The 15638-nt window shown below is 35.7% G+C and overlaps 1 protein-coding gene across 3 annotated transcripts in view; it reads right to left on the bottom strand.

Moving 5' to 3' along the window:
• The window catches only part of CARS1 (cysteinyl-tRNA synthetase 1), a 34514-nt gene that overhangs the window by 13100 nt on the left and 5776 nt on the right, over positions 1–15638 (bottom strand). The window contains exons 2-17 of one of the 3 annotated variants that reach the window (XM_074918004.1): positions 15246–15491; positions 14409–14432; positions 12311–12402; positions 11389–11477; positions 10965–11061; positions 10419–10517; positions 9287–9436; positions 7937–8077; positions 7100–7188; positions 6306–6427; positions 4366–4478; positions 3694–3822; positions 3344–3473; positions 2918–3021; positions 1806–1903; positions 222–411 (exon numbers count right to left, since the gene is read on the bottom strand). In XM_074918004.1, the coding sequence (XP_074774105.1) occupies positions 222–411; positions 1806–1903; positions 2918–3021; positions 3344–3473; positions 3694–3822; positions 4366–4478; positions 6306–6427; positions 7100–7188; positions 7937–8077; positions 9287–9436; positions 10419–10517; positions 10965–11061; positions 11389–11477; positions 12311–12402; positions 14409–14432; positions 15246–15491 (1913 nt within the window). The remainder of the gene's footprint in view (positions 1–221; positions 412–1805; positions 1904–2917; positions 3022–3343; positions 3474–3693; positions 3823–4365; positions 4479–6305; positions 6428–7099; positions 7189–7936; positions 8078–9286; positions 9437–10418; positions 10518–10964; positions 11062–11388; positions 11478–12310; positions 12403–14408; positions 14433–15245; positions 15492–15638) is intronic. The other 2 variants (XM_074918005.1, XM_074918006.1) reach the window with 2 other exon arrangements.

The raw sequence follows: 15638 nt of genomic DNA, 5'->3' as shown, positions 1-15638 counted from the left end.
ACAAAACATTATGTTACATTATAATTTCAGCTAAAGGACTTCAGATTGTTCCTGGTGCAGCACGTACTGCAATTTGGGGTTGTTTTGGTTGGAGTGTCTGTGGAAGATGTCTAGTTTCCTACAAGATTTAACAAAGGCTGTACAGATCCCTACATTCTTGAAAAAATACAACCGTTATATTGCACAGTGCAATAGCAATGTTACTCCTTGCTATTACATACCTTTAGCATTTGAGTGAGATAGGAACTGATGTTTTCTAAAAGAAGTCTGTTTGGCATTTGTCTGGAAGATTTCTTTGCAGCAATATAGGAGTTACTCTGACTGACTAACGAACGCATTTCTTCTAAGACAGAGCGAGTGTCAATATTGTCACACAGTGCTTCATGAATTGCTGCCTTCTTGTCGTAAAAACTAAGAAGAAAAAAATTTTTTTTACTATTGATGTCAAAAGTATCTGCAACCTACTCTGATAGAAGAGTAAGGGGACCTAAAAGTGAGATAATCTTTTGTTGGTCATCATTTATACTTGAAGGAAAAACAGATGAGCAAGAAAAAGGCATTATTACGATGCTGCTGTTTTGCTGCTACAGACAAAGGCAGGCAGGGTAATCTAATTGGCAACAACTATCCAAACAAATGACATCAAACACTTTTTCAGCAACTGACATTTCCATACCAGTTTTTCAGAGCAGTACAAATTGCTTATTTAGTGCCTTCTTGGGTGTACCCCTTTTTTTTTTTTTTTAACAGCATTACTCTCCTATCCCTACGTCCCAGCCAAGTACTCTGTTTAGTATTTTTACAGCAAGGAGCACCAATTTGGAAGTTAACTTACCACAAAGTGAAGTGTTATGAAGCTGTTACAAGCAGATACAAGGAATAAATTGCTGATGAATAGGCATCATAAGTAATACAGTGTATTAAGTACCATTTCATCACACAAAGGGTACTACTGTTTCAAACAACATACTTTTTCCAGAAAAAAGAGAATGAGAAGTGATAGAGAAGACAAAACCAAATATCCATGAAGCACATCTTCTGTTCCTCCCACTTCTTTGCCCCTTCCTTTTGACCTCTCTATTACTTAGTATCTTCCCCCCTTTTTTTTTTATCTCTACCAACTTCAAGTTGAAGAAGAAATTTTCAGAGGACATCACTCAACAGAAGCATCTACACTTGATTCACAACAGTGAACTGAACTAGGAACAACTTTAGTACTGCAACATAAGATGCTTCTATTTTAAATTTTACACATAATAGAAGTCAGATAGGAAGCTGTCCTTACCACAAACAGCTATGATAGTTTTGTTATAAAACAGCAATATTGATATCACTCTCTCTCTCAGTAACACATTCTCAAACATTGTCACTTTGATCTTCTGTGCTTTTAGTCATTTAACTTCTGTTTGTCTGAGTTTGCTCACTGCACTTTGAAATGTGTAAAATACTATTTTTCCAGTTATCACCACTGTGAATTATTGGTCACTTCTCAGATAGAAGGACAGCATTTCAAGTAGTGAAGAAAATGACAGCTAACAAAAAAGTTCTCTTTCCCTTCATAAACAGGGTGATGAGGCATGCCAGTGTACTTAACATAAACAAAAGGGAAACTAACAATTTCATCTATACTTCATAAAGCTGTTGCAAGATTAAATTCACTAGCTTATATAGACGTGAGGTACTCAGTGGAAATGCTACAGACTTATAAATAGCATTATATACACAGTAAGTCCTTTTGCAAGGGAAAAATATTAAATATGTAGCTACACAATGGCTACTCAGAGTAGTAGTAATGCTCCACTCACTTTTTGTTCAACTCTACTTCCTGATTTTCCCATTTCTGAAACTGGCCTGTCACATCAGTGGGAGCTCGAAGAATATCCTTCACATTTAAAAAGAACTCCTGTAAAAGAATAATATAGCTAAAAGTCGATTGAAATTAAACACAAACAATATTTACTACGAAAAGGCGTTATTTCTTAATTAGTCTCCTAAAGTTTACAGTTTCAAAATTCTTTCAGCCAGGATCTACTGAATGTCTGTCAAAACAAGGAAACCCACACATTTTATGTAACTCTCTAAATCACAGTTGGACTGCAATTCAGTTCTGCTTCTTGGCTCTGCCACTGCATGATGCACTATGATACCGTAACACCAAGCTGCTCAAATGCAGTATCATTTTTAAAAAGTTTAGGCAAGAGTTGTTATGGCAGATTTTTAAATGTGTTGCTAGCAATGGAAGCTGAAGAATAAAGATGGTTTTATAGCGAAGGACTATTTTATGTGGGCATCCAGCTTGGTGAAAAGTCATTTTCATTTGTTCTGTGGCCTAAACTAAACATTGTACATAAAAAGCAGAATAGCTTCAGCTGGAGGGATCAAGATCAATGATCTCAAAATGCTGTATAGCATTCTTGTGGGAAATGTGGGTTTAAATCATGACTCCAAACTAAGCAGGGACAGAAATTGTGCCTGACCCCTCACATATGCCTGCAAGGCACAGAGGCAAATGCTCAATGTAAACAGGTGAGGAGACAAGGTAGAAATGATACTCCCTCTTCCCCTTTGGCTCTATTTGTGTAAAGTCTAATCTGGTAGACATGTTAGGAAAGTGTCTGTTGGACTGAGTCCTATAAGCAAGCTGAACTGAGAACTAATCTTGCGTGTGTCAAGCTGCTCAGAGATGTCAAAACTTGGAGAGAGCACCCAGCTGCAGAGAAATGTAGCTGTCTGTGGAATTTGCATGACTTGAACGTTCAATGGTAGCTAAACAAATACTGTGACATCCCACCTGATGAATTCAGAAGGCAAACTCAGTCTGTGGATGTGGCCTCTACATCCTTGGGTTCTATTACTTGAAACACATATGACAACACAAGGCTTAGAGAGCTGCAGGAGGAATGGATAGCTTACTTACATTCATAAACTTCTCATACTGAATAGCTGACTCCATGGTATTGTTTGAATAATCCAGTGTATCCTTCCAAGAGTGCATGAGGAAAGCCAACCGTAACTGTCGTGCTATTGCAAGTTTCAAAATAAACAAGGAAAATAATCATAATCTAAAGCATTTTTATGGCTTCCAATAATGCAGTGGCTAAGAACATAATTTTCAACGTTCTTACTATCAATACCTCTACCAAAAAAGCAAGAACACTATTATCCATACAGATAATTCTGACAAGGAACAGAAGAACAAGGAAGCTGTTCTAAAGATAGTGAAGAAGCCAGACACCTGGAGTTAGCCATTTTTAGAAACTCCATTATATGCCTGAGTAACAAAATTACCACAGTCACCCCTCAAAGTACATCAAAAGCATTCAAATTCCAAAGTAATTTTTACCTGTATGTTTCTTCAGTGCATCTTTTATGGTAATGAAATTCTTCAAAGATTTGGACATTTTACAACCAGCAATTGTTAAGTGGCCAGTATGCAGAAAATACCGAACCCAGTGATCGTTTTCAAAGTACGCCTGCAGCAAAAACAAAAAACCCCAAAGACCCATTATTGTTTACGCAGTTACCAGGAAATTGCTGCAGGATCATTTAATAATAAAATCCTGAGACCAACAAGTTATGCTTATACAAAACACAGATGAAGTTTTAAAAATTAATCGATGGATTTGTGTAAGTTGCAGTCAAAGCAAAGCATGTTGCTTTTTCACCGCAGAAACTGAAGGCCGGTTCATTCACCTCAGACTGTGCCAGTTCATTGTCATGGTGGGGAAATCGGAGATCAAACCCCCCTCCATGAATATCCATTGACTCTCCTAGAATGGATCCAGCCATCGCAGAACATTCAATGTGCCAACCTGGACGACCCTGTTAAGAAAAAGACATTATGTGGCTACTAGTTAATTGTCTTCTGCTCCCGCCTGTGTATCATTCCCTCACTGCTCTGCTCCTAAGCAGTTACACACCTGAGGAAATGAGATACAGTTCTACCAAGAAAAAAACATTCTTAGTCTCAGCTTCACAGAAGTATACTGTTGGATTTAAAGATCAAACACAGCATATACATCTGTGATGCTTTGATTATCCTTATTATTCTTTTAAAAATTACATTAATACTTTTGATCACAAGGAAAAAAAGAAGATATAGAAATCACTGCAGATAAAACCTGTAGATAAATACAGGACAAATGACCAGTAACACTCATCATAAGCCTGCATGCAGACTTCTGCTTAAAAGGTATCGAACAGACAGACTGATACACATTCTAAATTAAATGAACATAGCAACAGAATCTATGACTGCATACAAGATAATCTACACATTATTAATATGAGATGAAGCAAAGTATTTGTGTAACATGCTATTTAATAAGTTGTAGAAGACCTAAATCCTGATTATGATGTCCTTACCTTTCCCCATGGAGAGTCCCAAGAAGGCTCTCCTGGCTTGGAAGATTTCCACAAAGCAAAATCATTTGGAGAATGCTTCTCACTTAAGCGATCAGCTGAGATGCTCAAGTCACCTTTCAAAAGAGAAAATGTAAATATATACATTTTATTTAAACACCAGCATTATTGATTTTTGGCCTCACTGTACCTCATATCAAGTGAGTTAAAAAAAAAATAAATAGAAAATAAAAAAACTCAGCCCTCAAAATTCCTCATAATTAACCTTGATAATCCTCTGGGGTTTTGTTTGGTTGACAGGAAATCTGACAAGAAGTATCAGCTGCACTGCTTTCTAAGTTTGGATGTGAGATTCATCTACATTCTCTCTGCAGGCACAATTCCAATACAGAAATATAGAAACAAAACCCCCTATACTCATAGACAAGTAAGACTGCAGAATCAAATTCACTCCAAAATTAGAAAGATCCAAATTAAGACTAGGATCTTCTTAATCTGCACACACAACATGATCATAGGATATTTCTTCCACCCCTAATTTCAGTTGCTGCACAGAATGGCTGGTAGTTGTTAAATAGCTGTTTACTGTTTTGTTACCATCACAGATGTGTTATACATTATTTGGTGTTAGCTCCTTATCATCATTTAGGTGGTACTCTCATTATAATATCTTTAAAACACAGAGAATTTATCATTTCTGCAGTACTGTCAAAGACTAAAGTGGTTAACAATACCATCTACCACACAAGAATCCAGGATAAAGACAAAATTGTGAAGGTTAAACTTGTCAATTAATTTTGATGTACGGGTTGAGATACCTGCAATCTCAATTGTTTAGAATATCTAACGTTATGCACTTCAAATATAAAAGTATTATGCTTTTATTGACATTAATTGCAACTTTCAAAGCTCAGCACTTCTGCTGCCTGTAATAGTCAAAATTTTACTGATTACAAAATTACATTATCTGTCAGGGTAAGGACAATCATCACAAATAAGTCAAAACAGCTAAGATGACAAGCAATAACTTGATGTATGAACACTCTTGGTTAGTTACATTAATCACTCAGCATCGGTTCCTGTTTGTAAAAGGACACAACAGTTCAACAAAACTGACTGTTATATTGTAGGAATGATACATTCATGTTACCACAAAGACAAGCATGTTCTATTTCACATAGAAGATTTCAGCTATTATAGTTTTAATTAAGAAGAGAAACCATATCCACTTTAAGCTGCTTTTCTCAGATACTGCTAGTTTCACCTAGTACAAGTGCCCTTATTTCACCTAGTTTGAGTGTTATATGAAAACCTTTTAATATTCTTCTGATAGACTTTGTGAATGATTTGCTACTAAAACTGTACAACCTTAGAAGCAGATAACTAATGAGTCTGGTTCACTGAGCATTTTAAGCTGCTACTCTGCTATAACTTGACTCAAAAAAAAAAATCTGTCTTTGGTTTAGTCCAACACAACAAGGTTTACAAAGTGAAAAGAATTCTCAGTATGAAAGAGGAACACAAATTTCTGTCATGAAATAACCACAGCCTGAAGTGGAGAGCATTCACTGGCATGTGGAAGACCCACCTTGAAGTCTTTGTTCCTCCTACTTTAAACCAGATGAACAGGCATAGAACTGGGCTATAGTCAAGTGACTGAGCTATTTATAATTCTGACAAAAAAAAAAACAACAAACCACAACCCCAAAGCATTCTAGAATGAATAATGTTTCTTGGGATTTTCCAATTAAAAGCTTTCAGAAAAGGGCAGGCTCAAGCTTCAAAACTTTGGACAAGAAATCTATTGGTAATGGAAGTGTAGCAGCTAAACCATCCAACTCTTGACAGTAACTTTGATTCAAATGTCAGTGAAAACAACTGAAGAGATCAACACATCATCAGTTTCTTCAGCAGCCTAAGCAAATGTTATTTCCCCTTTTTACCTTCACCCTCTTGAAGTGCTTTTTGATCACCTACAGCTTCAGGAACCAACTTAGCATAGGAGTGTGTTTCACTGGAATCAAACTTCACAGTATCAAAGTACACAGATCCATTGGACACATACCTGAAAAGTTAAAGATCATTGTTTAGCTAACTTTCTACCAAGACTTAACTGAATTTTATCCCCAAAATCACTCTCTTAAACTTCAGTTCTCTAATGAAATGACATACAGTACTGCTCAGGATTGTAAAGATGACTCAGATGAGCCTAAGTTTTAAGGCCTTACCATAAAAGTCCTCAGACAAATCACTGACAGTCATAATAAAATTGATCAAAGGGAAAACAACTAACATCTTTTGATATTAGACAATAGCGGAAAAAACAGTTCATGATTACTTAATTTTTTTTTGACTTAAATTATTTACAACTGATTTCTAGCCATTTACTTGGGCATCCACATTCACCCTTGCTGAAGGCCAGGAGTCAAAGTTCAAGTGGATGGGACTTTGATCATTTTAATGAATGAGGATGTCACCCTATAAATTTAATAATCTAACTTCTCTCTTTGTAAGACATCATAAGAAGTATAGAACAGCACATTTTCATCAGGTGAGAAATAATAGGTCTTTTGCAAAGGAACCTGAAGTTTCTATATTTGATGAAACACTACTTCTGGAAAAGACTACTATTGCATAAGAACACAGAGAAAACAGTTCACGGTTAAGCGTTGAAAGTGATTATTCTGGCTCTGATACAGTATAAACACACAACAAAAGCATCCGGTAGCAAACTTACCCATAACCATTATCCACAATCTTTTTCACAAAATCCACAATTTCTGGCACATATTCACTAACTCGTGTTAAAACATCTGGAGGTAAAACCTATAGATAAAAAGTAGATTTTTATATTTTTTATATATATATATTTATCTATACATATGCAAATATACATTAAACATGTACGTATTATAAATTGGTTAAAAATTGACTCAAAACCAAGTTGCAGTAGAATCTAAGACTCCTATTTCAAGCTTTCTGCTCTGAAACAATGTGCTGTGGCCATTTTTTCCTCAGCATTTAAGACAATGTTAACAACAAGCTCTTCCACTTACTGGCACTTCCAACAGAATAGGCAATAAGTGCCTCTGATTTGCAGGTAAATAAACCTTCACTGATCTGAACCACGTATATGACACAACATTTCATCTGTCACAGACAGATCTGTCCTTGATTGTTATTGTCACATAATTTCCTAGTGATTGAAGACTGATAAGTAGTCAGTCTAAATGCTGAGGTTGGCAGGGCTCTCTTGTGCAGCTAACAGACTCTATCTCAAACTTCTGGAGCAGTTTATGATTACAAGCCCATGTTACACCAAGAGGAAGGGATGGAGTGCACACATCAAAGAGTCAACTGGCTCTGGTAACATGCACGATGGATTTAAGATTGTTGTGATGGAAACAGAACAGGTGCTAACTGAACAGCTACCTATTCACATTAAAGAAAATACTTTTATCAATGAGGCTGAAATATGAGGTTTTTGAAAGCTGTTTAGGACCTAAATTGTATTCTGGATAATATGAGGCATGGCACATACACTTTTAGAACAGAAAACAGTTTGTTTACTTACATTGAGCGCTTCCATATCTTTATGAAATTCTCCTTCCCAGAATTTGGGGAGCTTTGAGAATATGGAATTGTCTGTCACCTGACTGCCAAATTTTGTGTCCAGCCAGTCAGACAGCAAATCCTTGGCTTCTTCCAACAGTATCTATAGAACAATAACTGTAAGTGCAACTGATCAAAGACTTTTGCTGTTTAAACTCTGCAGAAAGATCTTACTCTGAACGGAGAGGTTTGCTTAAGGAAAAAGACACTTGGCGATGAATACAGAGTAAGCTGTGTTCCTACCAGATTTTTATCATATTGCTCTTCATAAATATGGATGAAACAAACAGAGGAAGGAAGATGAGCTGATAAGCAGTACCTGCTTTGATATCAACCACTGAAACAGGCATGTGGAGTTTACACTGTGAACATCGGATGGGACCTGCAGTTTTATCACATCATCTGTTCCCCTTTTACTACTGGCTAATCCTAACAGAAGCCTTTCTGTGCACATTGCTGAAAAGTGTTTGAAAGACTAATTTGAACATCAGCAAGGATACAGTTCAGTCTTATATTAAAAGATGAGGGTTTTTTACAATAGGATATAGGAAGAGTGATTGCTTAGATTTTGGTTGGTTTTAAAATTCTGTTAGGTCAGTATACATTTTTATAAAGGCACTTAATATTAGAATAGCTGGACTTTTTAAAAAAATGTAATTTAGAGTCTTCTCAAGAAGGGAGCACATACCCTATGCTTCCTACAGTAATTATCACAGATAATATGAAAGCAAGAAAAGATGACAGTAGAAATCAATTACCAAAAGATGATAGTTATATTGACTGACTAGGTTACTGGGACACTACCTACAATAAAGTCAATAGGATTATTGTCACTAAATGCAATGGTCTTTGGATAAAAATTATCCTGAGCATAACTTTGGGGGATGTATTTTTTTCTCTGACCAGAGACAGAAACACTTGTGTAGAAAACTGCCACCAGTATTGGAATGTCATAAATGCATGTTCAGTAATCTATACTGAAACTAATTAATTGAGACAAAAAAGTCTAAATATATGCAAGAGAAAAATCCCCACTGGAATGGTAGAAATAACTGAGTAACTATCACAGTAGAAGGGGAAAAAAAAAAAAAGTAATTGGTAAAACCGGCATGCAAGAACTATATAGTTGGATTCAAAGATCAAACTTCCTGTATTGAATGCAAAATACTAAAAAGTCTTTGGGCCCACCATTCCTCTTTTTATGAATAAAAATTTCCATAATATTTCAGGGAATTACTACAAGCTAAATATTATTTTTTAAACCCCTAACAGTTACAAGCCAAATATAATTGAATACAGAGCTCAAACTGACCTCATGACATCTGTTGATCTCTTCTGCAGGGAGTTTTGCCTGCACAGCTTCTTGTAGTGGGTCAAAAGCAGACTTCACTGCATTTTGAATTCTTTCTAACATTTGCTTTTTATCTGGGTCTGTCGTTTCATTTAATTTAACTGAAAAGAGCTACAATTAAAAAAAAATTTAGAAAACAACTTGCAGTACAGTAGCACTATGTTCCATACATAATCTATTATCTTAGCCACATAGTATCTTGCTAGTGATGAATAATACATTATGCCACATGAAAAGCTTTGATATCAAACTTCTGAAACATACTCTTCATCGGAAATAAAGGTGAAGTCAAAAGAATTTAGTTCACATCTGAATTCAGTTTTTCAGAAAGACTTTATAAATGACTACATCATTATTACCGTTGTTCAGTAATTTACATTTTCTATGCAGTTGATCACCTCAATTACACAGGTGATTAGCACAAATCTGAAAAGGAAAAGCTTTAATGTGAAACATAGAGAGATTAAATGCTATGCTCTGAGAGCATGTCAGTTGGGTAAAACTTCCAGGCCTCCTATTCCCAGGCCTGTAATCAATTCATTATAGACTGATAATCTGTTTGTGATCTGTAGTGCTAAAAATGAGCAGAGAATCGCCTTCCCCCACCTTCAGTCCAGCATACATTATTTATTAAATCCCTAAAGCTTTGGAGGCTTTTTGCTCTTTCCAAGGCCATCAATGGTACAAAGAGAAATCTCACAAGCTTTAAAAGATTATGGACATATCATCATTTAAAAACTATCTTAAAGGGTTATTTTTACAGTTTGAATTCTAACACAAACATCCATCCAAATGCTTTTTGAGCTTTTTCCCCAATACCCCAACAACAATACACACGCACTCACAAATTCTAAGGCCACAACGGTCAGGCATGCCTTTAACATGATAGTCCTAGTCAGTTCTAAAACAATGGAAGAATCAAAGTGATGTGCAGTTCCAATCACATTTCTAATATGGGTGGTACCTGCTTAATAGAAAAACTGAAACAAGCGGAAAGTTTAAGGAGGTAGCAGTCAGAGGCATTTCTTAGATGCTTTGCTACATTATTGAATAAGAATCTAAAACACTAGTAGGGATTAAATACCATGCCCACCTCTGAGGCAGTTTTAACATCTTCAAGTAGCTGATCTGGTGCCAATTTGTTCTCTCTATACCGTTCAAAAAGGTAATTTTGTCTTGCTCTCTTGATGATCTACAAAGCAGAAATGTGAAAATATTCTTCTGAAGCAACACATACTTATACAAAGTGCAAATAAAACCTATTACATACCAAAGGCATTTCAGAATCCCTATAAATCTAACAAGCTACAAGAATGACACGCAGTAATACAAATTAAACACACCATACATAGCTAATCAGCTACCTCAATAGAGTTAATTAGGTATCTCAACAGGCAAATAAAGTAAATTACCTTTGTAAAATGGTTAGTCTTCATCATTTACGACAATGTTCATTTATATACAACACAGGCTTTGCTACCATAGGAATGCTACAAAACTGAGAAAAACCAATGTATACAAAATGTATATGATATTAATAAGTGTAAGGTTTATCTGGGCTTATCAAATGGCAATTACATACGACTGATTTCCATGCTCAAAGTACAGTATTTTAGATTGCAATTTAAAAAGACTTTACCTTATCATCAATATCTGTAATATTCATACAATAGAAAATGTCATATTTAAAATAATCCCTCAAGATTCTTCTTAGGATATCAAATGAGATGTATGACCTAAAAACATAAAAGATATAAGCGTTTTTTTAGTGAACACCTCGAGTCTCTTTCTATGCTACGCAGACTAGTTGAATCTCAAGGTCCACAATTTTATGACAGTTTTGATTTTTCATTATCTACTAGTAAGTTTTTAATCACACAATGACATAATAACATGCTTTTAATCTCAAATGTCAAGTGTTGAGTACAGTGAGACTATTTTCTAGCAATATACTAATTTAAATAAATTTTAAATTAATATAATTAAATAATACCTTTTTCTATTAACCTTTTGCTTCCAATAGGCACCGTTATTACCTATATCAAAATAAGGAACTGCAGTACCTGGCATGTCCCATGTGAGAAGCATCATAAACTGTTGGACCACAGCAATACCACAAGACCCTTTTTCCATTCTGAGGCTGAAATATTTCCTTAATTGAAAGGGAAGGTACAGTGATCAGAAGAAATTCAAGTCATGATTTCAGGCCAGTAACACCACATTTGGAGATTACAATGTGAAAACAGGGATTATAATTACAGAAAACAAATAGTTATTCCACGCCCAGTTTTACCATAAGAAAAGATCACCACTATCTTTATCATGTAAGAGAGAGAACAGGGTGTGGCAGATTATGTTATCTGTACTCTTATCAAGATATCAGATTACAAAGATTTGGACTAGGCAGGGAAATATGCAAATTATGTTTGTAAAAGGGAAGATCAGGCTTTCATTTACACTGAAAATGGTCACAGAGTATAATCATTTCACACATATTTGGGTAATACATCCCATATAACATTAGTATTTTTACTCTTTCCTCTCTTTCCCAAAAGGCCTCTAAACAAGACCACAAGGAGTTTTACCAATTTATGTTACAGTACTATAATTGGCAAGACTTTTTTTTTTACACAGACATCCAAATAAAGAAACTGTGATTTTATTCTGTTCACATTGCCTATACTTATGTGCATTACAGCTGAACCCCTGGCTATTTTGCATGATGATAACTTGCAATTGGGAACTATATATTATGCAATATACATACACACACTTGTTGTATATGTATATTTATTGTGTATATTATAACACTTGCCCAGTAAACACACTTGACTGATGCAGCATCTCCAACACGTGTTTGTTAACATTCTGCAAAATACAACCCAAAAACCCGTCTACTGATAGGGTAAACACTTGAGAAATAAACATTTGACGACTTCTATTTGTGTTTCTACCGAAATCTCTAATTTTCTTTCATTTAGTCACCTTATTGCGAGTCAGGCTGTTGTAGAGGCAGAGCCTAGAATGTTTTGTTCCTTCAGGGGGAGACCAGGGGGGCTGCACACGCTTGCCTTTACCTAGGAGAAAAAAAAAGTTTAAAAGGAACTGCAAAGAACTTTCCACAAACAGATTTGCAATGTAACATTTTCTCCTTATCACATCACTAAGTTATTTAAAGTTAAAAAAAAACACATATAATTTACACAAAGCACCTCCAATCCTAGTAATCCAACTACTTTTGTTAGAGCTTCCTACAAAGCCACTAAAACCAAAGTAAATTATTTCAATCAAGTTTATTTTCTAATCTCTGACTTGCCATGCCTATTAACCTTTGATCCAAGTAACACAAAGAAAGAGGGTATAAAAGTAAGAGCATGCAATTCAGTTAAAGCACTAATGAGAGCTCTAAAATTCAATGAATTATTAATAAAGTGTTATGGTAGTCCTGGGCTTTCTGCAACACCACTGATTTTACTGTGACAGCATATCACAGATCTCATACAGAATTTGCAAAAAATCTTCAGAGACCAGAGTTAGTCTTTAGAGCCAATATTGACAGAGTATGTGTACTCAGGGTGAGAGGGAGTGGAGACAAAAGGTTTAGAAAGAACCTCAGCCTTTTATCATACATTGTTGCTATGTACACAAGGCATTTCTGAACACACTCATTTACCACAAATATGCTCTAATTCAGCAAGAGGCTAAATTTTATCATCAAAGAGAGTAGATTAAACCTAGGGCTGTATTAGTGACAATATTCTTGCATTTGTTTTCTTCTAAATTTTTTAACTTGTTAAACTCATGTTTTTTTCAAACAAGAGTATGAATATGTCATGCGTCAAAGAGTTGCAGTTTGCTAAGCACAGGGCTGCTTACAACTGTAAAGAACTTAAACTAATTATCCCATTAACTAGGAAGGAAAGCAAGCCAGGAAATTAAAAAACACAGCAAGGTTGCTGGCTTAATACACATAGCACTGTCTTTAGGAATTCTCATGGTATGCATTTTAACTGCAATTAAAATATTATACAAACTATTTGTATAGTTTGCAAACAAAATTGCCTTTCTGATCCTGTGTCTCGGGGTGCTCTTCATTAACTCTGCTACTCTCAATATCTTCATATGAATATTTTGGCTGAAAAGCTTCAAGTAATGTTAACTTTCATTGGTGTAAAAAGTTTAATCTCTTCCTCATCTTCCTTATTTGAATAACTGCCTAAATAAGAAAGATATTACCTGTAGTACTCTGTCTCACAAATGGACTCTATTTATTATGAATCCACAGAAGTATGTGTTTATTCTATGCATTTCATTGTACGAGGTACTCCTGAACAGAATACCTCAAGTTCAAGAGCCGTCTATCCATAACACAGACCATATACCAAGGTATGGATTTGTTTACTTTGATTTACAAAGATTACTCTGTCATGCTTAATTGTGGCTAACATTTCCCTTGGGGAAAGAAGGCTATGTGGGTTACTCTAATAAAAGATAAATCTGTAAAGCTTTGTTTCTTTACAACCACACCAAACATAAGAAAAAACCCAGATACCGCGCCCTAAAGTTCTCAGCTTGCGAATTAGGTGTCATATTATATCCACTACATGGACACCAAGGGCAAAGTGAAAGGCATAGTCTGTTCAAATACAGCTCGGCCAGCTATAGCCTTCCCCCTGGTTGAACTGAAGTTCATTTGCTCTAATCCACCCCTGGAGCTCTCTGATACTCAAAAAAACCCAATAAAATATCCAAGGTCTAAGAAGTGTGATAGATTCACATGTCATTTTCATAATGAACACTGCAGAACACCATTTCAGACTTCAGATACATATGCATAGATCATTAAGATAACAAGACATAACCCTTCAGAAAGAGAAGCTTAACATTAAAGATTTCATGGACAGGAAAACAGAAACCTTTTCTCTTATTGTTCCAGCCTGATCCATGAAAGTCTGCACACAAACTGCAATTAGCAACATTAAACCTGCTAATAGAGCCAGCTACAGCTGAGATCCCTTCTCTGCTGAAAGGAAATCAATAACCAGCACAAACGCATGCAGGCGCACACACATAATCTACTCACAGCCATCTGATTTTAACTGCTGGTCTGCTAGGAATTGAGAACACATGCGAAGAAAGGTTGTGAGAAGATGGCATGGGAGTAATATTAGTCTACAACCATCAGCAAGAATGACAGACATTATGCATTCATTTGTAGGTATTGCAAGCACTATACAACAGCTCTGTGTTATTATTATTAATTATTTCATGACTCCCTGAGCAAAGATCTCACTATAAAGCAATTAAATTAGACTAGCTCATTGGAAAACAACTCAGGAGAGTGATGCAGCTCCCAAAAATGCCAGCACCCATGCTTACACAATGACCTAGATTAACCGGTTAGTATTTCCTCAAATCATCAGCAATGCCTAAATTACCAGGGTTAATAAAGAACCCCTAACATTCTTGAAATTCAGTGTTAAAAACAACCATAAGAGGCAGTATTCAGTTTTCTTTATTATGAATTTCTATATTATACCACAACTATTTAGTTACCCATGCAGGGAATAAAAAGTGGACTGAGCAAATCCTGGTATTTTAGAGAACAAGCCAAAGCCCACATATTCTTTTACAATGCAGTGGCTAACTTTTAAAATAAAATACGCATAATCGAATTCTGTACAGAGAGGAGTTTTAAAATCAAAGAAATGTGGAAACAGAGCTTCAACATTCAAATAGGTCAGGATCTATCAATCACACAGTATGCAAGAAGAATTTCAAGACCTTGAATACAAGTTGATACGGTAAATTTTAAAGTGTGCAAGAGAGTATGAAAGGGAACTTCCAGGAATTCTCAGCAATAAAAACCAATACAAAGTCAGCTAGTCTATAACCTGCCCACCAGTTTCGTATTACTCACTTGTTTGAAGTTTACAAGGCTCATTTTTTTCACTGCTGCCATCATAGATTGCTTCTATGTGTCTGTACCACCGGACAACATGGATATACTGGTCCACAGGTGGCCCCGAAAACTTTCTGAATACCTCCACATCTGCATGTGAAAATGTGAACCCCTGGATATAACTACGAGTGCTCAGGTACTCGTTCAAAGCCTTCACCCTGGCTTCCTCTTCACTAATGCTCAGAATAAAACTGTAGCTGGAAGCTGTAAAGAGAGGCACAGGACATTTGGTCAGCATTAAAAGAAGAAGGAGATCCCATGACCAAAATATTTCCTTGTACTACACATCTCCCCCTCTACATGAGCTCTAGCAACTGATAAGAAATTTGAGAAAAATATATTTAATACAAA

This window comes from Athene noctua, chromosome 14, assembly GCF_965140245.1.
Source record: "Athene noctua chromosome 14, bAthNoc1.hap1.1, whole genome shotgun sequence".
NCBI classification, from domain to species: Eukaryota; Metazoa; Chordata; class Aves; order Strigiformes; family Strigidae; genus Athene; species Athene noctua.
The sequence above is the reverse complement of the archived record's forward strand: the minus strand, read 5'-3'. Positions and strand labels throughout refer to the sequence as shown.